This window comes from Nycticebus coucang, unplaced genomic scaffold (genome assembly GCF_027406575.1).
Source record: "Nycticebus coucang isolate mNycCou1 unplaced genomic scaffold, mNycCou1.pri scaffold_57, whole genome shotgun sequence".
NCBI classification, from domain to species: domain Eukaryota; kingdom Metazoa; phylum Chordata; class Mammalia; order Primates; family Lorisidae; genus Nycticebus; species Nycticebus coucang.
Window position 1 is genome coordinate 280,739 of NW_026515585.1, and position 18,921 is coordinate 299,659.

The following is an 18,921-nucleotide window of genomic DNA, read 5'->3' on the forward strand; positions in this document are numbered from 1 at the left end:
TTTTGGTTGTAGCCATCATTGTTGTTTGGCGGGTCTGGGCTGGATTTGAACCCACCAGCGCAGGTGTATGTGGCTGGCGCCTTAGCCGCTTGAGCCATAGGCACCGAGCCTGAAGAACTGATTTTTTTTTTTTTTTTGGCTGGGGCTAGGTTTGAACCCACCACCTCCAACATATGGGACTGGCGCCCTACTCATTGAGCCATAGGCGCCGCCAAGAACTGAATTTTAAATTGCACTTTTTTTTTTTTTGAGACAGAGTCTTGTTCTCTTGTCTGAGCTAAACTGCAGTGGCATCATCATAGCTCACCACAACTAAGACTCAGGCAATCCTTCTGTCTCAACCTCTTGAGTAGCTGGGACTAGAGGCACCCACTGCCTGCCAACTAATCTTTCAATTTTTTGTAGAGCTAGGGTCTCAGTATGTTGCTCAGGCTGGTCTCAAACTTCTGGCCTCATGTGATTGTTCCACCTCAGCCTCCCAAAGTGCTAGCATTTTAGGCATGAGCCATCACACCTGGCCTAAAATTTAATTGATTTAAATTCAAATTTCATACAAATCAAAACCACCTGGAGATATCACCTAACTCCAGTGAGAATAGCCCACATCACAAAGTCCCAAAGCTGCAGATGGTGGTGTGGGGGCAGAGAGAAGGAAACACTGTTAGTGGGATTGCAAACTAACACAGCATTTTTGGAAAGAGTCCTCAAAGAATTAAAGTAGACCTTTCATTTGGTCCAATAATCCCATTACTAGGTATCTATCCAGAAGAAAATAATAATTTACCATAAAGACATTTGCACTAAATTGTTTATCACAACTCAATTCATCATCACCAAGATGTGGAAACAACCCAAGTGCCCATCAACTCATGAATGGATAAGTAAAAAACTATGGTATATGTATACTATGGAATACTATTCAGCCACAATAGAGACTTTACATCTTTTCTATTAACTGGGAAGGATTTAGAGTACATCCTCCTAGGTAAAGTATCACAAGAATGGAAAACCAAGCATCCAATGTACTCAGTACTAGTATGAAACCAGTAGATGAGCAAGCACTGGCCCACACGAGAGAAAAACACTATTAAATTCTAGAAAGGTCGTGGGAGGAGAGAGGAAGGAGAGGGAAGGAGGGAGGAGGTTTGTCAGTTCTCACCAAACAGGGACAAGGTAGGAATATAGGATACACCTCCTGGGTGAAAGGCTCAACTACAGCTTGGACTTTACCTAACAAATGCAAAAAAAAAGAAAAAAAAAAAAGGTAACGTAATTATTTGTACCCATATATTAATCTGAATTTTTTTTAATAAAAATAATTCAAATTTCAATAGCCATATGTGGCTATCAGATACTGTATTGCAGGGGTCCTCCAACTTTTTAAACAGGGGGCCAGTTCACTGTCCCTCAGACTGTTACAGGGTCGGACTATAGTTTAAAAAAAAAAAAAAACTGAACAAATTCCTACGCACACTGCACATATCTTATTTTGAAGTAAAAAAAACAAAATGGGAACAAATACAGTATTTAAATGAAGAACAAGTAAAGTTAAGTCAACAAACTTATCAGTATTTCAATGGGAACTTTGGGCCCGCTTTTGGTTAATGAGATGGTCAATGTCCGGTTCCATATTTGTCACTGCTAGTCGTAACAAGTGATGCAAGTGTGCATCAATTAGTCCCAAGACTGAGAAGAGGAGTTGAGAGACAGAGAGAAGGAGGGGAGTCGGAGAGTGCGGTGCACATTCCACACATGTGCACTGCGGGCTGGGACCAGTCGGCTGCTAAGTAGGACAGGCAGCAGTGGCAAAAACACCCAGCAGGCTGGATAAATGTCCTTGGTGGGCCACATATGGCCCACGGGCCATAGTTTGAGGATCCTGCTGTATTGGATAATGCCACTCTTAAAATTTTTTATAATGCCAGACCTGGGGGCTCAGACCTGTAATCCTAGCACTCTGGGAGGCTGAGGCAGGTGGATTGCTTGAGTTCAGAAAATCGAGACCAACCTGAGCAAGAGCAAGACCTCGTCTCTACTAAAAAAACAGAAAAACTAATCAGGCGTTGTGGCAGGAGCCTGTAGTCCCAGCTGCTTGGGAGGCTGAGGCATGAGGATTGCTTGAGCCTAAAAGTTTGAGGTTGCTATGAGCACTCTACCCAGGGCACAGACTAAGACTTTGTCTCAAAAAAATAATAAAATAAACTAAATAAAATGTTAAAAAACAACTTTCTATAATGGCCATTCTGCACAGAAAATTAAGAACTGGGACTGAATTTGGCAATAGTTCTTCCTCACAGCTCCAATCAACTCCTATTTATTTTTCTCTGAACAGGGCTTGCAGTTTCCAAACCAGACATGATATCCCATTTGGAGAATGGGAAAGGACCATGGGCCATGGTGAGAGAAATCACAAGAACCCCCTATCCAGGTGAGTTAAGAAAGTAGGATTTATTTCAAGTAATAGGTCATGGAGGGATGTTCAGCAGAATATCTGAAATATCTTCAGCAGTATCTTTGCTCAAAGCTGTCTCAGCAGAAGAAAATTCCCCTGTCTCTCAATCCATCTTTCTCACTCCCTCTTCAGTCTCCCTTCTCTGTCCTCCACTTTTTTCTCTATCCCATTCTCTGCTTTCTTGGGAACATGATTTTCATAATTATTCCTTCATTTCTTCTTTATTGAAACATAGAATTCCTTTCAGTTCTATCTTCTCTAGTTAACTTTACATTTTTCTCATTTATTTTACTAATATCTCACATTTCTTCCTTCATTTTCCTAAAAATGCTTTTATAAGGGTCCCCAGTGATGTTTTTTAAGGTAAACCTATTTACTCATTATTTAACTTTCTTCTCCTGTAAGACTGCTGAAACCTTTGGGGAGCCCTCTTCCTGTCCGCCAGGTTCTTAACTAATTGGGAGTACAAGCAAGTAGTTAGTTGAGTATCAAAATACAATTTTCATTTCTTTAGTCAGTATTTATTATACATCTATATGCTGTAAACTGGGTTAGATACCAGGGCTTGAAGCAGTGAATAAAATGGACCAGATGGTGGTCCCTTCATTCTCCTTCATGAAGATTAAATTTTGAGCAATAGGCAACTAGCAAGTAAATAAAGACAAACTAAATGGTGGCTGCAATGCTTTTCAGCTGTGAAATAAACTGGGGTGATATGAGGGTACCTCCTTTAGACGTGGTGATCAGGGGAGCTTCTGGAGGAGCAACATTTAAGCTGAGACCTAAAGGGTCAGAAGAAGCCAGAGGAGGGCAGAGGAGAAGAGAAGCATTCCAGGCAAAGAGAACAGCAGGGCCCGGTTCTGATACAGAAAAGTATGTCATGTTGTTCCAGAAATCAAAGGAAGCTGTTGTGGTTGAAGTGAGGGGAAATTGGTACAGAAGAAGGTCAGAGAGTCAGGAGCTGTCAGGCCTTTGTAGATGATCTAAGTGAAAAAGCCTGGAGAGGATTTTTAGAAAATAACTCTGTTTATGGAGCTAGAACTTAAAAGTGCTGTTTTATGCAGACAGTAAGTTGAAGCTGTTAGATAGTCTAGGCAGGAGGTGATAGTAACTTTGAGTCAGGTGATGGCAGTTAGAGATGTCTGAGAGAAATGGATTCAAGTTCATTTGAATATTCATTTTATTATAATACCACTCATAACTCATATATGTGTTACATATTATGTATATTCTTTTTATATATCAAATATTATGTATACTTAAGAGTGAGTAGGCATTGGAGATATTTTAGACAAGTTTAGAGAAGGAGTTTTCCCCCCTGTGAAGAGGGAAGGAAAAATGGAGCAGCAACTGAAGAAAGAATGGAGTCAAGAAACACTGCCAGCCCTGGGGAGGGGGGGTCTGTGGTCCCAGCCAGTCTAGAGGCTGGAAGGGTGTCAGGGGTAGGGATGGAACTGCTTGAGCTCCGGGATTGAAGGCTGCAGAGAGCTATGATCATGATCGCACCACTGCATTCCAGCCCAAGTGACAGAGAGAGACCGCCTGTCTCTTAAAAATAATATTAAAATTAAAGAAAAAGAGCACCCATTTTATTTTGGAGATGGAGGTTTCTGTGGCATGTGTGAGTGTTAATAGGATTTTACCTCAGTGGAGAGGTAGAAATCGATATTACCAAAGACAGCATCACTGAAAGATGAAATTGAGGAAGTTAAAGGAGATAAAATCAGGAATGTTAAAGAAGAAATTTACCTCGAATAGGGAGGCCACTCGTGTGTTGTAACACTGGGGATGATGGACAAGATGGGTGCCCACACGGGTCCACTGATGATGGGATGATGTTGTGATGGTTGCCATGTTTTCTAATGTGCAAGGCAAGATCATCAGCTTATAGTGAGGAAAGAGTCATGAGAGAAGAAAACTTATATTTCCTTCAGTACTTATAGACTATACATATTTATTACGTCTATTTTTCTGGTTTAGCAAATTATATTTAACTAGGAATTGTTCTATTTAATCTGAGTGTTAATCTTACTGGCATGCCTCTTCATTATCTTTTAAATGTTCATATGGATCTGAAGGGATGGTCCTCTTTCTGTTATCTTAGTCTCGCTAGAGTTTATTTGCTCTGAAAGAACCATTTGTAATCTTTTGTCATTATATTTTATCTGTTTTATTACTTTCTGCTCTTTATTATTTCATTTTTTTACCTTCTGAAGGTTTAATTTGTGGGTCTTTTGTAACTTCTTGAATTGGATACTTGTATCATTGATTCTTGATCATTCTAATTATTAAAGCTATCAGGAATATATCACACTTTTTATGTAGCATCCTCATAATTTTTGAGTTCAATATATTTAATGATTTCTATTGTGGTATCTGTGACCTTTGAGTTATTTAGAAGTGTTTTGTTTGTTTGTTTTTATTTTTTGTGTTTTTTGTTTGTTTGTTTGTTTTTCTTTTGTTTTTAGAGACAGAGTCTCACTTTGTCACCCTGGGTAGGTGCCCTGGCGTCACAGCTCACAGCAACCTCCAGCTCTTGGGCTTAGGCAATTCTCTTGCCTCAGCCTCCCGAGTAGCTGGGACTACAGGCACCCACTACAACACCTGGCTATTTTTTGTTGCAGTTTGGCTGGGGCCAAGTTTGAACTCAACCACCCTTAGTATATGGGGCCAGTGCCCTACTCACTGAGCCACAGATGCTGCCCTAGAAGTGTTTTTCTTAATTTGTACCATTTGGGTATTTTCTGCTAATCTTACTGTCTTTAATACTCCTCTGGTCAGAAAACATGCTATGTATTCTTTAACTTTTGCAGGTTTCTTCAAACTTGCTTTATTTACCACAGTGTCAATTTTTGGAAACATTTTCTGCATACTTGAAAAAACTGTATAGTCTTGGTACTGAGTTCAGTGTTGTAGATATGTCAAGAGGTTGAGTTCCTTAATTATGTTGCTAAAGTGTATATACTTAAAACTTATTCTATTGCTTAAGAAAGATTTTTTTTAAGTCTTCAAGGGAGACTGTAAATTTGTTTCTTATATTAGTTCATTTAATTTTTTATGTATTTCAAAGCTATGTTATTTAAAAAATGTGAAGTTAGAATTATTACATCTTTCTTGTAAATTGTCATTATGAAAAATGATTTACCTGTTAATGGTTTTTGTGTTAAAGTCTGTTTTGCCAGTATTTCTAGAGCATCTTTCCTTATTGTTTGTATAGTGTATCTTTTTTCATCTGTTCACCTACACTTTCTTTTATAAGTAGCATATTGTTAATTTTTTTAATCTATCTGACAGTTTGCGTCTTTGGAGTGTTCAGTTCATTTGTAAGTAATACATTACATAATCTGTTAACTATACCATTTAACTGTGAAAGTGTTTTGCCTTTTCTGTAATCTTTATCTTCCCACTCATGCCTTCCTTTGGATTTATCTCCCTTTATTGTTATTTTTGCCCCCTCTAGTCACTTTGTAGTTATAACATTTTTAATACTGGTTCAGTGGTTAACACTGAGATTAAAGCATACCTCCTTGGCTGGGCACGGTGGCTCACGCCTGTAATTCTACCACTCTGGGAGGCCAATGGGGGTGGATTCCCTGAGATCAGGAGTTCAAGACCAGTCTGAGCAAGAGCGAAATGCCTTCTCTAATAAACATACAAAAACTTTCTGAGCATTGTGGCAGGTGCCTATAGTCCCAGCTACTTGGGAGGCTGAGGCAAGAAGATTGCTTGAGCCCAAGAGTTTGACGTTGCTGTGAGCTATGATGCCATGGCACTCTACCCAGGATGACAAAGTCAGACTTTGTCTCAAAAAAACAAAATAAATTTTTTAAAGCATGTATTTGATTCAATAGTCTAATACAGGTTTTTCCTTCTTCCCAAGCAACACAAGCACTTTAAAACAGCTTATTCCATTTAACCTCACATATATTTTTGAAGTTTTGTGTTTTAATTCTATGTATGTCAGATCACATATTCATTTAAACTGACCCATATTTTTACCTTTCCTCTCTCATTTTTTCATTGGTGAGCTTACATTTGAGATTATTTTTCTTCTACCTAAAGAACACCCTTTAATATTTCCTTTTATTCATATATGCATGTGTCACATTCTTTCTCTGCCTAAAATATCTTTATTTGACCTTTATTTTTGGAGAATCTTTTTTGGTAAGTTTAGAATTTTAGGTTGGCAGTTATATTCTTTCAGCATTTCAAAGGTATCATTTCATTGTTTGCTGTCTTATATAAAATCTGTTGTGGCCAGGTGCGGTGGCTCAGATCTGTAATCCTAGCACTCTGGGAGGCTAAGGCAAGTGGATTGCCTGAGCTCACAGGTTCTAGACCAGCCTGAACAAGAGGGAGACTCCACCTCTAAAAATAGCCAGGTGTGACGGGCAGCTGTAGTCCCAGCTACTAGGGAGACTGAGGCAAGAGAACCACTTTAGCCCAAGGGTCTGAAGTTGCTGTGAGCTATAAGGCTACAGCACTCTACCAGGGGTAACAAAGTGAGACTCTGTCACAAAAAAAAAAAAAAAATGAAAAAAGGAATCTGTTGACCAGTGAACTGTCTGTCTAATTTAGGAACCAGCAAATATATTATGAAAGCAAGGAAGCAAATATTTTAGGCTCTGTAGGGTCATAAGTCTGATGCAGCTTTCCATTGTGCCATTGTAGCACAAAAACATCCATAGACAATATGTTAAACAATAAACAGAGATATGGTCCACTAAAACTTCATTATGAACACCAAAATATGAATTTTATGCAGTTTTAATATGTCACAATATACCATTCTTTTGATATCTTTTTTAACCACTTAAAAATGTAAAATAGTTGTTATCTCACTGGATATATAGATTGTGAGATCTCTTTGGGGAGGTTCATTCTTCTCATAGTAATTCTTTAAGTCTTTCTAGCTTTCAGCTGCTTTCAGACAGACTTTGTTTCTCTATTTTGTCCAACTTTCCTAATTGTAATCAGAAATAATTCAGGTCCAGAATACTTAAGTCTGACATTACCAAAGTACAGCTCTCTTGAAATGTAAAAGTTGGGTTTCTGTTTTTTATCCTTGTTAAAATGAAGTGACAAATCAAAACTGGCAAGACATCAGGAAACTCACAATGGTGAGAAGCCCTTCAAATGTAATGATTGTGGAAAAGCCTTCAGGAATAAGTCATATCTCAGTGTGCACCAAAAGACCCATACTGAAGAGAAACCATATAAGTGCAATGAGTGTGGGAAATCTTTCAAGAATACCACAATATTTAATGTTCATCAGAGAATTCATACTAGAGAGAAGCCGTTTAGATGTAATGAATGTGGGAAAGCCTACCGAAGTAATTCAAGCCTTATTGTACATGTAAGAACTCACACTGGGGAAAAAAACCTATGAATGTAATGAATGCAGAAAAGCCTTCAACCGCATAGCAAATTTCACAGAACATCAGAGAATTCATACAGGAGAAAAACCCTATAAATGTAATGAATGTGGAAAAGCCTTCATTAATTATTCATGCCTTACTATACACCACAGAATGCACTCAGGAGAGAAACCTTATAAATGTAATGAATGTGGAAAGGCCTTCATGTGTTCTTCCTCTCTAATTATACATCAACATATTCATACTGAAGAGAAAGCTTATCTATGTAATGAATGTGGGGAATCATTCAGAATAAAATCACATTAACTGTGCATCAGAGGATTCACACTGGAGAGAAACCTTATAAATGTAGTGACTGTGAGAGGGCATTCACCAAAATGGTAAATCTCAAGGAACATCAGAAAATTCATACTGGAGTGAAACCTTATAAATGTTATGATTGTGGAAAGTCCTTCAGGACTAAGTCATACCTTACTGTACATCAAAGGACACATACTGGAGAAAAACCCTATAAATGTAATGAATGTGAGAAAGCCTTCACTAATACATCACAGCTCACTGTGCATCAACAAAGGCACACGGGAGAGAAACCCTATAAATGTAATGAATGTGGGAAGGTTTTCACAAGTAACTCAGGCTTTAATACCCATCAGAGAACACATACTGGAGAAAAACCATTTAAATGTAATGACTGTGGAAAAGCATTTAGCCAGATGGTACATGTCACAGAACATCAGAAAATCCACAGTGGAGAGAAGCCCTATAAGTGTGACGTCTGTGGAAAAGCCTTCAGGAGGGGTTCATACCTTACAGTGCATTGGAGAACACATACTGGAGAAAAGCCCTATACCTGTAAGGAATGTGGAAAAGGTTGTATTACTCTATCACAGCTAACTCTACATCAGAGAATACATACTGGGGAGAGGCCCTATAAATGTGAAGAATGTGGAAAGGCCTTCAGAACTGACTCAGACTTTACTGTACACCTGAGGATGCATACTGGAGAAAAACCCTATAAATGTAATGAATTTAGGACAGCCTTCAGGACTAGTTCAAGCCTTACTGTACATCAAAAATACATCAGTGAGAAACTCAATTAATATAGAGAACCATAAATCATTCAAATGTCAACTCCACAAGATAAATTTGATAAACTATATTTTATGAATGTGGGAAATCTTCATTAAAAATTCGCCCACAATATACACTAAATAGATACTCTAGAAACATAATGAATGTGGAAAAGCATTTAGTCATATTAGACCTTAGACGTTATAAGAAAATTCACACTAGAGAAAAATAACATACAAATGAAAGCCTTCATTCAGATTTCATACTTTACTCATTCAACAAATTATCTTCAATTAATTTATATATATATATGCCTATTTTTCTATTGGTTTATCTGCCTTTTCTTATAAATCTTGAGGTACTTTTTATATATTTTAGATATTAGTCCTTTGTTATTTGTGTAGCAAATACTTTTCTTAATCTAGTATTTGTCATTATACTTTTAAATAGAGTCACATTTTTATTCTTACAGTAAAATATTTATATCTTTTCATTTTTAGGTTCTCAATTTACTCATTTAGATTAAAAGAGGTATCTTTAATCCCTGGATATCCTCAGTTTGTTTCTGACTTTAGTTTTTACATTCAAGTCTTAAGTCCCTCTGGACTGGATGGTTCTTCATAGAAGAACAACTATAGATGACCATTAACCTATGAAAAGATTTTGAATCTAAATAGTGCTCAGGGAAATGCAAAATAAAATGACCAATGAGAAGAAACTTCTCCTTCATGGAGTTGGCAACAATTAAGAGATCTTTTGCTAATGAGGTTTATAAAATAATTTACATTAAGGTTGTATAACTTATATTTCCACCAGCAATCCAGCAATATATAATTAAAATATTAACTATAGTATATGCCCTTAGGCCCAGTAGTCTCACTTTGGGGAATATGTCCCACAGAAATAAAAGCATAAATAATGCATAAGAATATAAATAAATAAGCATGTTTGTAGCAGTATTGTTTGTATACCTGGGGAGAGGACCAACTGGAAACAAAGTATTTCCAACTGGAAACAAAATGTCTTCTACTACAGGAATGGTTGGATAAATTGTAATATATCTGTGTTATGGAACAGTGTGAGTCATTCTGAAAATAAGTCCTATCTATATCTGTACTAACTGGCTTCCATGTATTTCCACGTTTTGATAATTGCTTTATAAAATGTGTATATAACATTTCATTTTTGTTAAAATAATGATCATACATTAATAATATATTTATGTGTGCATGTGTTAGATATGCATGGGAGTAGGTAAGGAAGAATATACACCAGACTCTTAATACTGATTATCTTGAGGGGAGTGAGAAAAGGAAAAGTGGAGATAAGGAGGGAGTGACTATAAAAACAGAAGAATGTAAGTGCAGCCTGTAAAACTGTATATGTCATATTATGTATTTGTATGAACTTTTGAGAGAAATGAATAAAGGAATGGTCTTTAAAATTTTAATGGTAAGTGTTTCAGTGTTGGTGGAGTATCCAGTATTTTTTGTTTGTTTGACTTTCTTTGCTGTGCTTTTCTGTATTTTTAAGTTTTTCTCTGCAATGCACATGTAACATTTACATAAAATGGCAAAACCTTTTTTGTGGTGAAGTAATTTATTGCATGCCTGCTGTGTGCCAGATACTAGATACACATTAGTGGGGGGAAAGCTACTCCTGTACATGAGAGCATGAGAATGGGTTCTGACATTGCCTAAATTCCAAAATAGTTACTAAACACCTTATTTCTACAACCCACTGAGTTTCATTTGGAGAAGGTGATGGAAATTCCAGATAGATGAAAAGTGGATTCTGGAACTTGTGTCTGTACTTTAGACCAGACAAGCCTCAGAAAGAAGTTTCACTTTCAGCCTGGCACTGAAAAAAAGGTCATAATGGCATAAGAAGGTGAATTTACAGATAGGCCTATGTAAAGCCTCCAAATTTTGCATGATGAAGTGTAGAGAGGAGAGACAACCACTAACTCCCAAGTCTATTAATGAAGGCTTGGAACTTCTGGGAATACTAGGAAATCTTCCTCCAAATCCTGGGCTCAGGCAATCCTACTGTTTCAGCCACCTCCCAAAGCCCTGGGATTACAAGCATGAACCACTGCACCCAGCCAAGACTTTTGTTAGTTAAAAAATAGTTTTAATATACTACTTTCTGACTAAAAAGTTTGAGATTCAGAGCCTTAAGGAGCCTTGATGTGAAGAAGTTGACATATTGTGATGCCCACTCTGTTGATCATTCTATTTCACCTCTTAATCCCCACTATACCTCAACCATGCCTTATATCACTGCTCAGAGGCAAACACTTCAAGTGGAGGAGCATGGTGAGCAGTTTCAAATGACATAAAAACTGAAAAGTGTCTGTTAGGTTAGTGGATGGGGATAACATAGGCCAACTCGAACAGAGCAATTTCAGTGGAGTGGTGAGGTGCCAAAGCCTGGTTCTGTGGGCTCATATCTCATTTGGGGTTTAATTTGCATTTTCTCAGTGGATGATGACAGTGATGTTGAGGGACCTTTTTAGATGCTTATTGGCTTTGTGAGATCTTCTTTTGAGGAGTGCCTGTTCAAGAATTTTGCCTATTTTTTTGTATTGGGAACTCTTGACTATATTCATTTGTAGGATCTTTATTCTGGACACAAGATATTTTCTAGATAATTGTATTACAAACATTATCTCATCCACAGTTTGCCTTTTCACTCTATACATGATGTCTTTTAATGAATAGTTCTTAATTTTAATGAAGAATAATTTATCTTCTCTTTTATGATTAGCGCTTTTCTTGCCTAGTTAAAGAAATATTTTCCTAACTCAAGGTCATAAAGATACCTTTCTGCATTTTCTTCCACATATCTCCTGTTTCACTTTTCACTTTATGTCTATAATGCATCTGAAATTAATATTTATATATAGTATGGGGTAGAGATCAAAATTAATGTTTTTCATTACAAGCATACAATTTATTCAACATTATTTATTGAAAAGGCCACCTTCCTCTCTCTACCTTATATTGCAATGGAACATTTATGATAAACCAGATAATCATATATGTGAGAGTCTTCTGGACTATTTGTTCAATTTCGTTTTTCTATTTGTTTGTCATTGTACCAATACCAAAAATCCTTAATGAAAACAGGCAGTACAGTCGGACCTTGAACAAGGCAGAGCTTAGGAACACTGACCCCCTCACTGAGTCAAAAACCCATGTAATACTTTTGATTTCCCTAACAGTTAACTTCTAATAGCCTATCACTGACCAGCAGCCTTCCCAATAACATGAACAGTTGAGTGAATAGATTTTGTATATTATATGTATCTCTTTATATGTTATGTTATATATGGTGCATGTATGTTATCTATACTATATTCTTACAATAAACTAGAGAAAAACTAATAAGGAAACTTTAAGGAAGACAAAATATATTTACTAGTTATTAAGTAGAAGTGGATCACTGTCAAGGTCTTAATACTCATCTTCTTCACATTTAGTAGGCTAAGGAAGAAAAGAAAGGGGAGGCATTGGTCTTGCTGTCTCAGAGGTGGCAGAGGTGGGAGAAAGTTCACGTAGAAATGGGCCCTACCAGTTCAAACCTGTGTTGTTCAAGGAAGGGTCAACTGTATGTGTTTTCTAAATTTTTACTTCTTGTCCAAAGTCATCACTGCTCTTCTTGGTCCTTGGCATTTTCATATACATTGTTGAATGATATTTTTCAATTGCCCCACACCCAAAAGCTCAGATTTTGTTGGCATTACATCAGATAAATAGATTAACTTTTGAAGAATGTATACCTTAACAGTATTGAGACAGTCACCCTATGAAGATGCCAAATATTTTCACTTATATAAATATTTTAGTTTCAGCAATTTGTGTATTTGTGCAATGTACAAGTTTTACATTTTTTTCTTAATTTTGTTATTGTATGTAGGAGACCAGCCCAGGGTATCTCCAATGCTTGGTGCTGATGAGAGAATGAAGGAAATAAAGACATTTACATTCCACATTTACTAAGTTTCATGTAAATGTCTTAGCACAATAACTAAGAAAATTCCAGGAAGGCTATGTCAACCAGTGTGATGAAAATGTGTCAAACGGTCTATGAAACCAGAGTATGGTGCTCCATGATCACATTAATGTACATAGCTATGATTTAATAAAAAAAAAGAAAGAAATAGAAAAAAAATAATAATAAAGACAGAGACAAGATAGGGCCATTTAAAAATGGGCCCAGGGGACCATCACCACCTAATGCGAGGAAAGCAAAGGCCTCCCTTCTGGCTTAACTCAGTGTTCATTACCTAAGTTATCTCCAAATTAGCAAATGAATAGTCACAAAAACAGCACTACGTCTCATCATTCTTGGGGTACTTACAATTTCAGCTAAGCCACGGTTTAACTCACTTTTGAAACTACTTTACTCCACCCTAAGCTATTTATAAACTAAGGAAATGGGATATAGTTCATAGATAAAGGAACAAGACTTAGAAGCAGGGTGCGAGAGCCCACAGCAGGTTTGACTATGCACACCGTTTTTAATGGAGGCAATTAAGTCTCCAGGTCCCTGCAGGGCAGACGGGCTCAACAGGCTGAAGCCAGACCTTTATGGGAGCAGGACAGAAAGAAGCTGTTTCAAGAGACTATTTCTTTTCTGTGGAGAGCCTGAAGCACATGGTGCTACCAGCACCTCTCGCCATGGCTTATTTGACCTAGCGACCTTTCTACAGGCTTTCTTTGGGGAAAGGTCAGGCCTCAGCAAGACATCTTTTGTCCCTTTCTCCAAGGCCTATTCTGTCATGTTAACAGACTTTTGGGGCTCCTGATACGGTGTGGTCTCCCTGCACACCTACTCTTCAATATCCACATCTTCTATCTTTCCATCATCCTATTTCTCATAATCCACATCCTCTGATTCTTACTAACAAAAACATTTCATAAAAATCCAATTTACGCCTGTGGCTCAGTGAGTAGGGCGCTGGCCCCATATGCTGAGGGTGGCGGGTTCAAACCCAGCCCCGGCCAAACTGCAACAAAAAAATAGCCGGGCGTTGTGGCGGGCGCCTGTAGTCCCAGCTACTCGGGAGGCTGAGGCAAGAGAATTGCTTAAGCCCAGGAGCTGGAGGTTGCTGTGAGCTGTGTGATGCCACGGCACTCTACCGAGGGCCATAAAGTGAGACTCTGTCTCTACAAAAAAAAAAAAAAAAATCCAATTTACGTAAATACTTCAAAAGGGTGCCCTCTTCTTCCTCAACTCCCTCAGCCTTGTTCTCCCATATTTCCACCCACCATTGTATTGTTTTCAATTATAGAAATTTTGTTAAATTAGCTCCATGCATCTGATGTTTTATTATTTTAATTTCATTTTCTGATTCTTGCCACAATATAGGTATATAATATCTTTGATATACCTAATGTATATATAGGTTGTCCTTAAAATTCATGTGCAATTTAGGAGGCTGGGACCTGCAGAAGTAGAGATTATAGACATCCTTGCCTTTTCCCCAGAATCTAAAAGAAAAACTAAACACTTTACTATTAGGTATGATATAAGTAATAAATTTTGGATAATCTCTATCACATTAAGGAAGTTCTCAAATCCTAGTTTTCTGAGGTTTGTGATAGGTATTGAATTTCATGAAATACATTTTTTGAAACTATTGATTATGGTTTTCTCATTTTGTTAATGTGCTTGATTTATATGGGCTGATTTAAAACATTTTTTTAATTGTGCTAAGGCCAGGCGAGGGGGCTTATGTCTATAATCCTAGCACTCTGGGAGGCTGAGGCAGGTGGTTTGCTTGAGCTCAGGAGTTTGAAACCAGCCTGAGAAAGACCAAGACCCCATCTCTACTAAAAATGGAAAAATTTGCTGGATGTAATGGCACTTGCCTATAGTTCCAGCTGCTTGAGAGACTGAGGCAAGAAGATGGCTTGAACTCAGGAGTTTGAGGTTGTTGAGAAATATGGCTCTAGGGCACTGTAGCCTGGGTCAATGGAACAAGACTGTGTCTCAGACATAAATTGCAGTGAAATAAAAACAATATAAAATTTCTCATCTTAACCAGTATTATGTGTACAGTTCACTAGTGTTAAGTCATAATGTGTAACCATCCATCTCCAAACTCTTTTCATATTGCAAAACTGAAACAATACCATTAAACAATAACTCTGTTTAGCATTCCTACACCCTGGAAACCACCATCCTGCTTTGTTTAAAGAAACTTTGAATTCCTGGAATACATTCCATTTGGTCATTGTGGATTGCCTTTTTTTTTTTTTTTTTTGAGACTCACTTTTTTTTTGAGTCTCACTTTGTCGCCCTCAGTAGAGTGCCATGGCATCACAGATCACAGCAATCTCCAATTCTTGGTCTTAAGTGATTCTCTTGCCTCAGCCTCCCAAGTAGATGGGACTACAGGCACCCACCACCATGCCTGGCTATTTTTTGGTTGCAATTCTCATTGCTGTTTTAGCTGGATGGGGCCAGGATCAAACCCTCGGTATATGGAGCCAGCACCCTACCCACTGAGCCACAGGCACTGCCCGGATTATCTTTTTAATATATTGTTGGATTAAATTTGTCAAAATTTTACATAGGATTTTATGTCTTTATCCATATTGTCTTGTATGTTTTCTTTCTTGTGGTAACCTTGTTGGGCTTTATATTAAGGTTATGTTGGGCTTATAAGATGAATTGAGAATTCCTTTTTTGTTGTTTTTAGGGGTTTTGTGTTTGGTTTTGATCCTCTGGAAAAGCATTAGGTTATTATTATTGGTATTAATATTATGTATTTATTTTTTTTTTAGGTTTCTGCACTCAATATTTATTAATTTAGATGCTCTTTAAAAGAGAACTTGTGGAGGAGAGCAAGATGGCAGCCGAGTAACAGCTTCCTTGCATCTGGGCACCACGAGTCCCGGGAGATAGGACTCCAGGCATCTCTGGCTGGTGGAATCTGCCTATCATCACCTCTGTGAACTGTTTCCATGTCTTTGGACTTGGCACTCAGTTGAACTGCCTTGGGGAGAGCCTGAGCGGGAATGTGGAGAACTCTGGCCGCTGTCTAGGGCCCCAGTCTGAGCCGCCGAGCCAGACAGAGCCAACAGTGTTTGGCTGTGGGCCACAGGGAGCCATTGCGAGCGATCGCAATATTATTTTTTCTATAACTATTTTCTGTAAAAATCACCAGTGAAGCCATCTGGGCAGGTATTATCTTCATAGGGAAGTTTTTTTCATTTGTTTGTTTGTTTTTGAGATAGAGTCTCACTCTGTTGCCCTGGGTTGAGAGTCATGGAATCATAGCTCAACTGTTGGGTTTGAGCTTGTCTCTCGTCTCAGCTTCCTGAGTAGCTGGACCTACAAGTGCCTGTAAGAAAGTTTAAATTATGAATTCAATTAGATCAACAAAGGATTATTCAGATTTTCTGTCTTTTTTTAAGTTTTGGTAAGAATTTGGAAAAATATGTCTATATCATATTATCAAAATATATAATTATTGTCCTTAAATAGTTTATAATATCTGCTTGTTATAATTTTAGTATCTCCAGGATCTAAAGTGATGTTCTTTTCTTCAGTCCTGGTATTGGCAATTTGTATATTCTCTTTTTGTTTTCTTGTTTAGACTTTCTAAGAATTTAACATTTTATTAATCTTTTTAAAAACCCCACTTTGAATTTTTATATAGCTATAATTATCTTCTTCATTGATTCATGATCTTTTATTTTCTTCTATGTACTTGATTTGAATATGATTTACTTTTTATCTAGCTCCTTGAAATAAAATCTTAGATAACTGATTTCCAACATTTCTTTTTTTGCTAATATTTATATTGACACTATACATTTCTAAGTATCTAGTTAGCTGCATCAAATAGATGTGTGTTACCGTTATTGGGACATTACATATAACAAATTGCACATAATTTAACTTCACATTTTGACAAATTTATACACCTGTATAACTACCACCACAATCAAAACAGAACATTTTTACCACCCCAAAACACTTTACCACTTTTACCACCCCAAAACAGTGTATGCTTCCCCAGAAAATGCTTTCCACCTCTGACTCCAAGAAATAATACATCTACTTTCTAGACTTTCATACAAATGGAATTACAAAGCATACTCTTCTGTATCTACCTTCTTTACACTCAGCATAAAGTTTTGAGATTCCATCGTGTGGTGTGTGCCATATTTCATTCTCTTTTATTGGTGTGTAGCAACCCATTGTATAAATGTACTACTACGGTTTATTCATTCACTTGTTGGACATTTCAGTTGTTTCCAGTTTGTGGCTTTTATGCATAAACCTGCTGTGAACACTTATATACATGTTTTTGTGTAGACAGGTTTTCTTTCATGTTGCATAAATTTCTAAGTTTGGGTGGCTGGATCATATGGTAAATATACATATAGCTTTCTAAGAAACTGCCAATTTGTTTGTTTGTTTGTTTTTTCTTTTTTACTTAAGCAACATGTATTTATTATCTCCCACTTCTGGAGGCTAGAAGCCTGAGATACAGGTGTCGACAGGGTTGGCCCATTCTGACGGCTGTGAGGGAGAATATGAGCCAGGCCTGTCACAGCGTCTGGTGGTCATTGGCAATCTTTGGGATTCCTTGGCTTGGAGATGCATCACCCTGATCTCTGTTTTCAAGTTCCCATGGCATTCTCCCTGTGTCTGAGTCCCTATCCAAACTTCCTTTTGATTTTTCTTTTTTAAATTTTATTTCAGAACATTATGAGAGTACAAACCAAAACCCTCACAATACCATGAGTTGGCAAAGCTGAGAACAGGTGAAACAGTACACACTGTGGCTGGGCTGCAATATGGTACAAACACTTTTGAAAACATGTCTAGGTAGTGGCACACTTGTAACTGAGACTCAAATGTTACAAAAGCAATTTATGTAACCAAAATGTTTGTACTCCCATAACGTTAATGCTCTATATTCATTTGAAAATAATATGGAAGTGAGAATTTTCTCTTGAAAATTCTTCAATTAGATGTAATGGTCTATAAATATTGATTAGATCAAGTTGGTTGGTAGTTTTCTTCAAATTTTCTATATTCCTAGTGATTTACTTTTCTACTTATTCTGTCAGCCACTAAGAATGATGTCTTCACTTTTCCAACTATGATTTTGGGTTTACCTTTTTCCTCTATTTCTGTCAATGATCATATAATTTGAAGCTATACAAGGTCTGACAATGAAGTTTGTGAACTTGTCCTAGAAAAAGTGCTATATACCTCATTGCTAAATATCACTATGGTCACCTTTGAAATATTCTCCTTGAGAAGCTATTCACTGGTGTGATTATCTAGTCCACCCTTCAAAGCTATTTTGGAGCTCTTTCTAGAATGGCCATCAAAGCTGTCATCATAAACAATAAAAACTCTAGAAGAAAGTATGGGAAAAACTCTTAACAATATGGGCCTAGGGAAAGGTTTTATGAAGAAGGCCCTATCAGCAATTGCAGGAATGACAAAAATAAATAAATTAGACCTGATCAAGCTAAAAAGCTTCTACACAGCTATGGATACAACAATTAAAGCAAATAGACAGCCTTTGGAATGGAAGATATTCACATATTACAAATCTGAAAAAAGGCAAATAACCAGAATCTACAAAGAACTCAAGCAAATCAACAAGAAAAGAGCAAACAAGCCCATTTATATTTGTTCAAGAGACATGAACAGCACCTTCTCCCCAAGAAGACAGATGAATGACCAACAAACATATGAAAAAATGCTCATCGCCCTTAGTCATCAGAGAAATGCAGATCAAAACCACCCTCAGAGATCACTTAGCCCCAGTGAGAATAGCCCACATCGCAAAGTCCCAAAGCTGCAGATGCTGGTGTGGGTGCAGAGAGAAGGGAACACTGTTGGCAGGATTGCAAACTAATAACAGCATTTTTGGAAAGAAGTATGGAGAATTCTCGAAGAGCTAAAAGTAGACCTTGCATTAGATCCTGCAATCACATTACTAGGTACCCAGAAGAAAAAAAAAAGTCTTTATCATAA

The 18,921-nt window shown here is 37.3% G+C and overlaps 1 protein-coding gene and 1 pseudogene across 3 annotated transcripts in view; both read left to right on the plus strand.

Annotated features, from left to right (window-relative positions):
• The window catches only part of LOC128579477 (zinc finger protein 41-like), a 35,369-nt gene extending 19,034 nt beyond the window's left edge, over window positions 1–16,335 (plus strand). For 2 of the 3 annotated variants that reach the window (XM_053581553.1, XM_053581554.1), the window contains 2 exons: window positions 2,333–2,428; window positions 15,699–16,335. In XM_053581553.1, coding sequence (XP_053437528.1) covers window positions 2,333–2,428; window positions 15,699–15,727 — 125 coding nt within the window. In that variant the 3' untranslated portion in view covers window positions 15,728–16,335. The remainder of the gene's footprint in view (window positions 1–2,332; window positions 2,429–15,698) is intronic. The other variant, XR_008378163.1, reaches the window with a different exon arrangement.
• LOC128579466 (zinc finger protein 624-like) lies at window positions 3,123–8,935 on the plus strand (annotated as a pseudogene).
• Window positions 16,336–18,921: the final 2,586 nt, after the last annotated feature.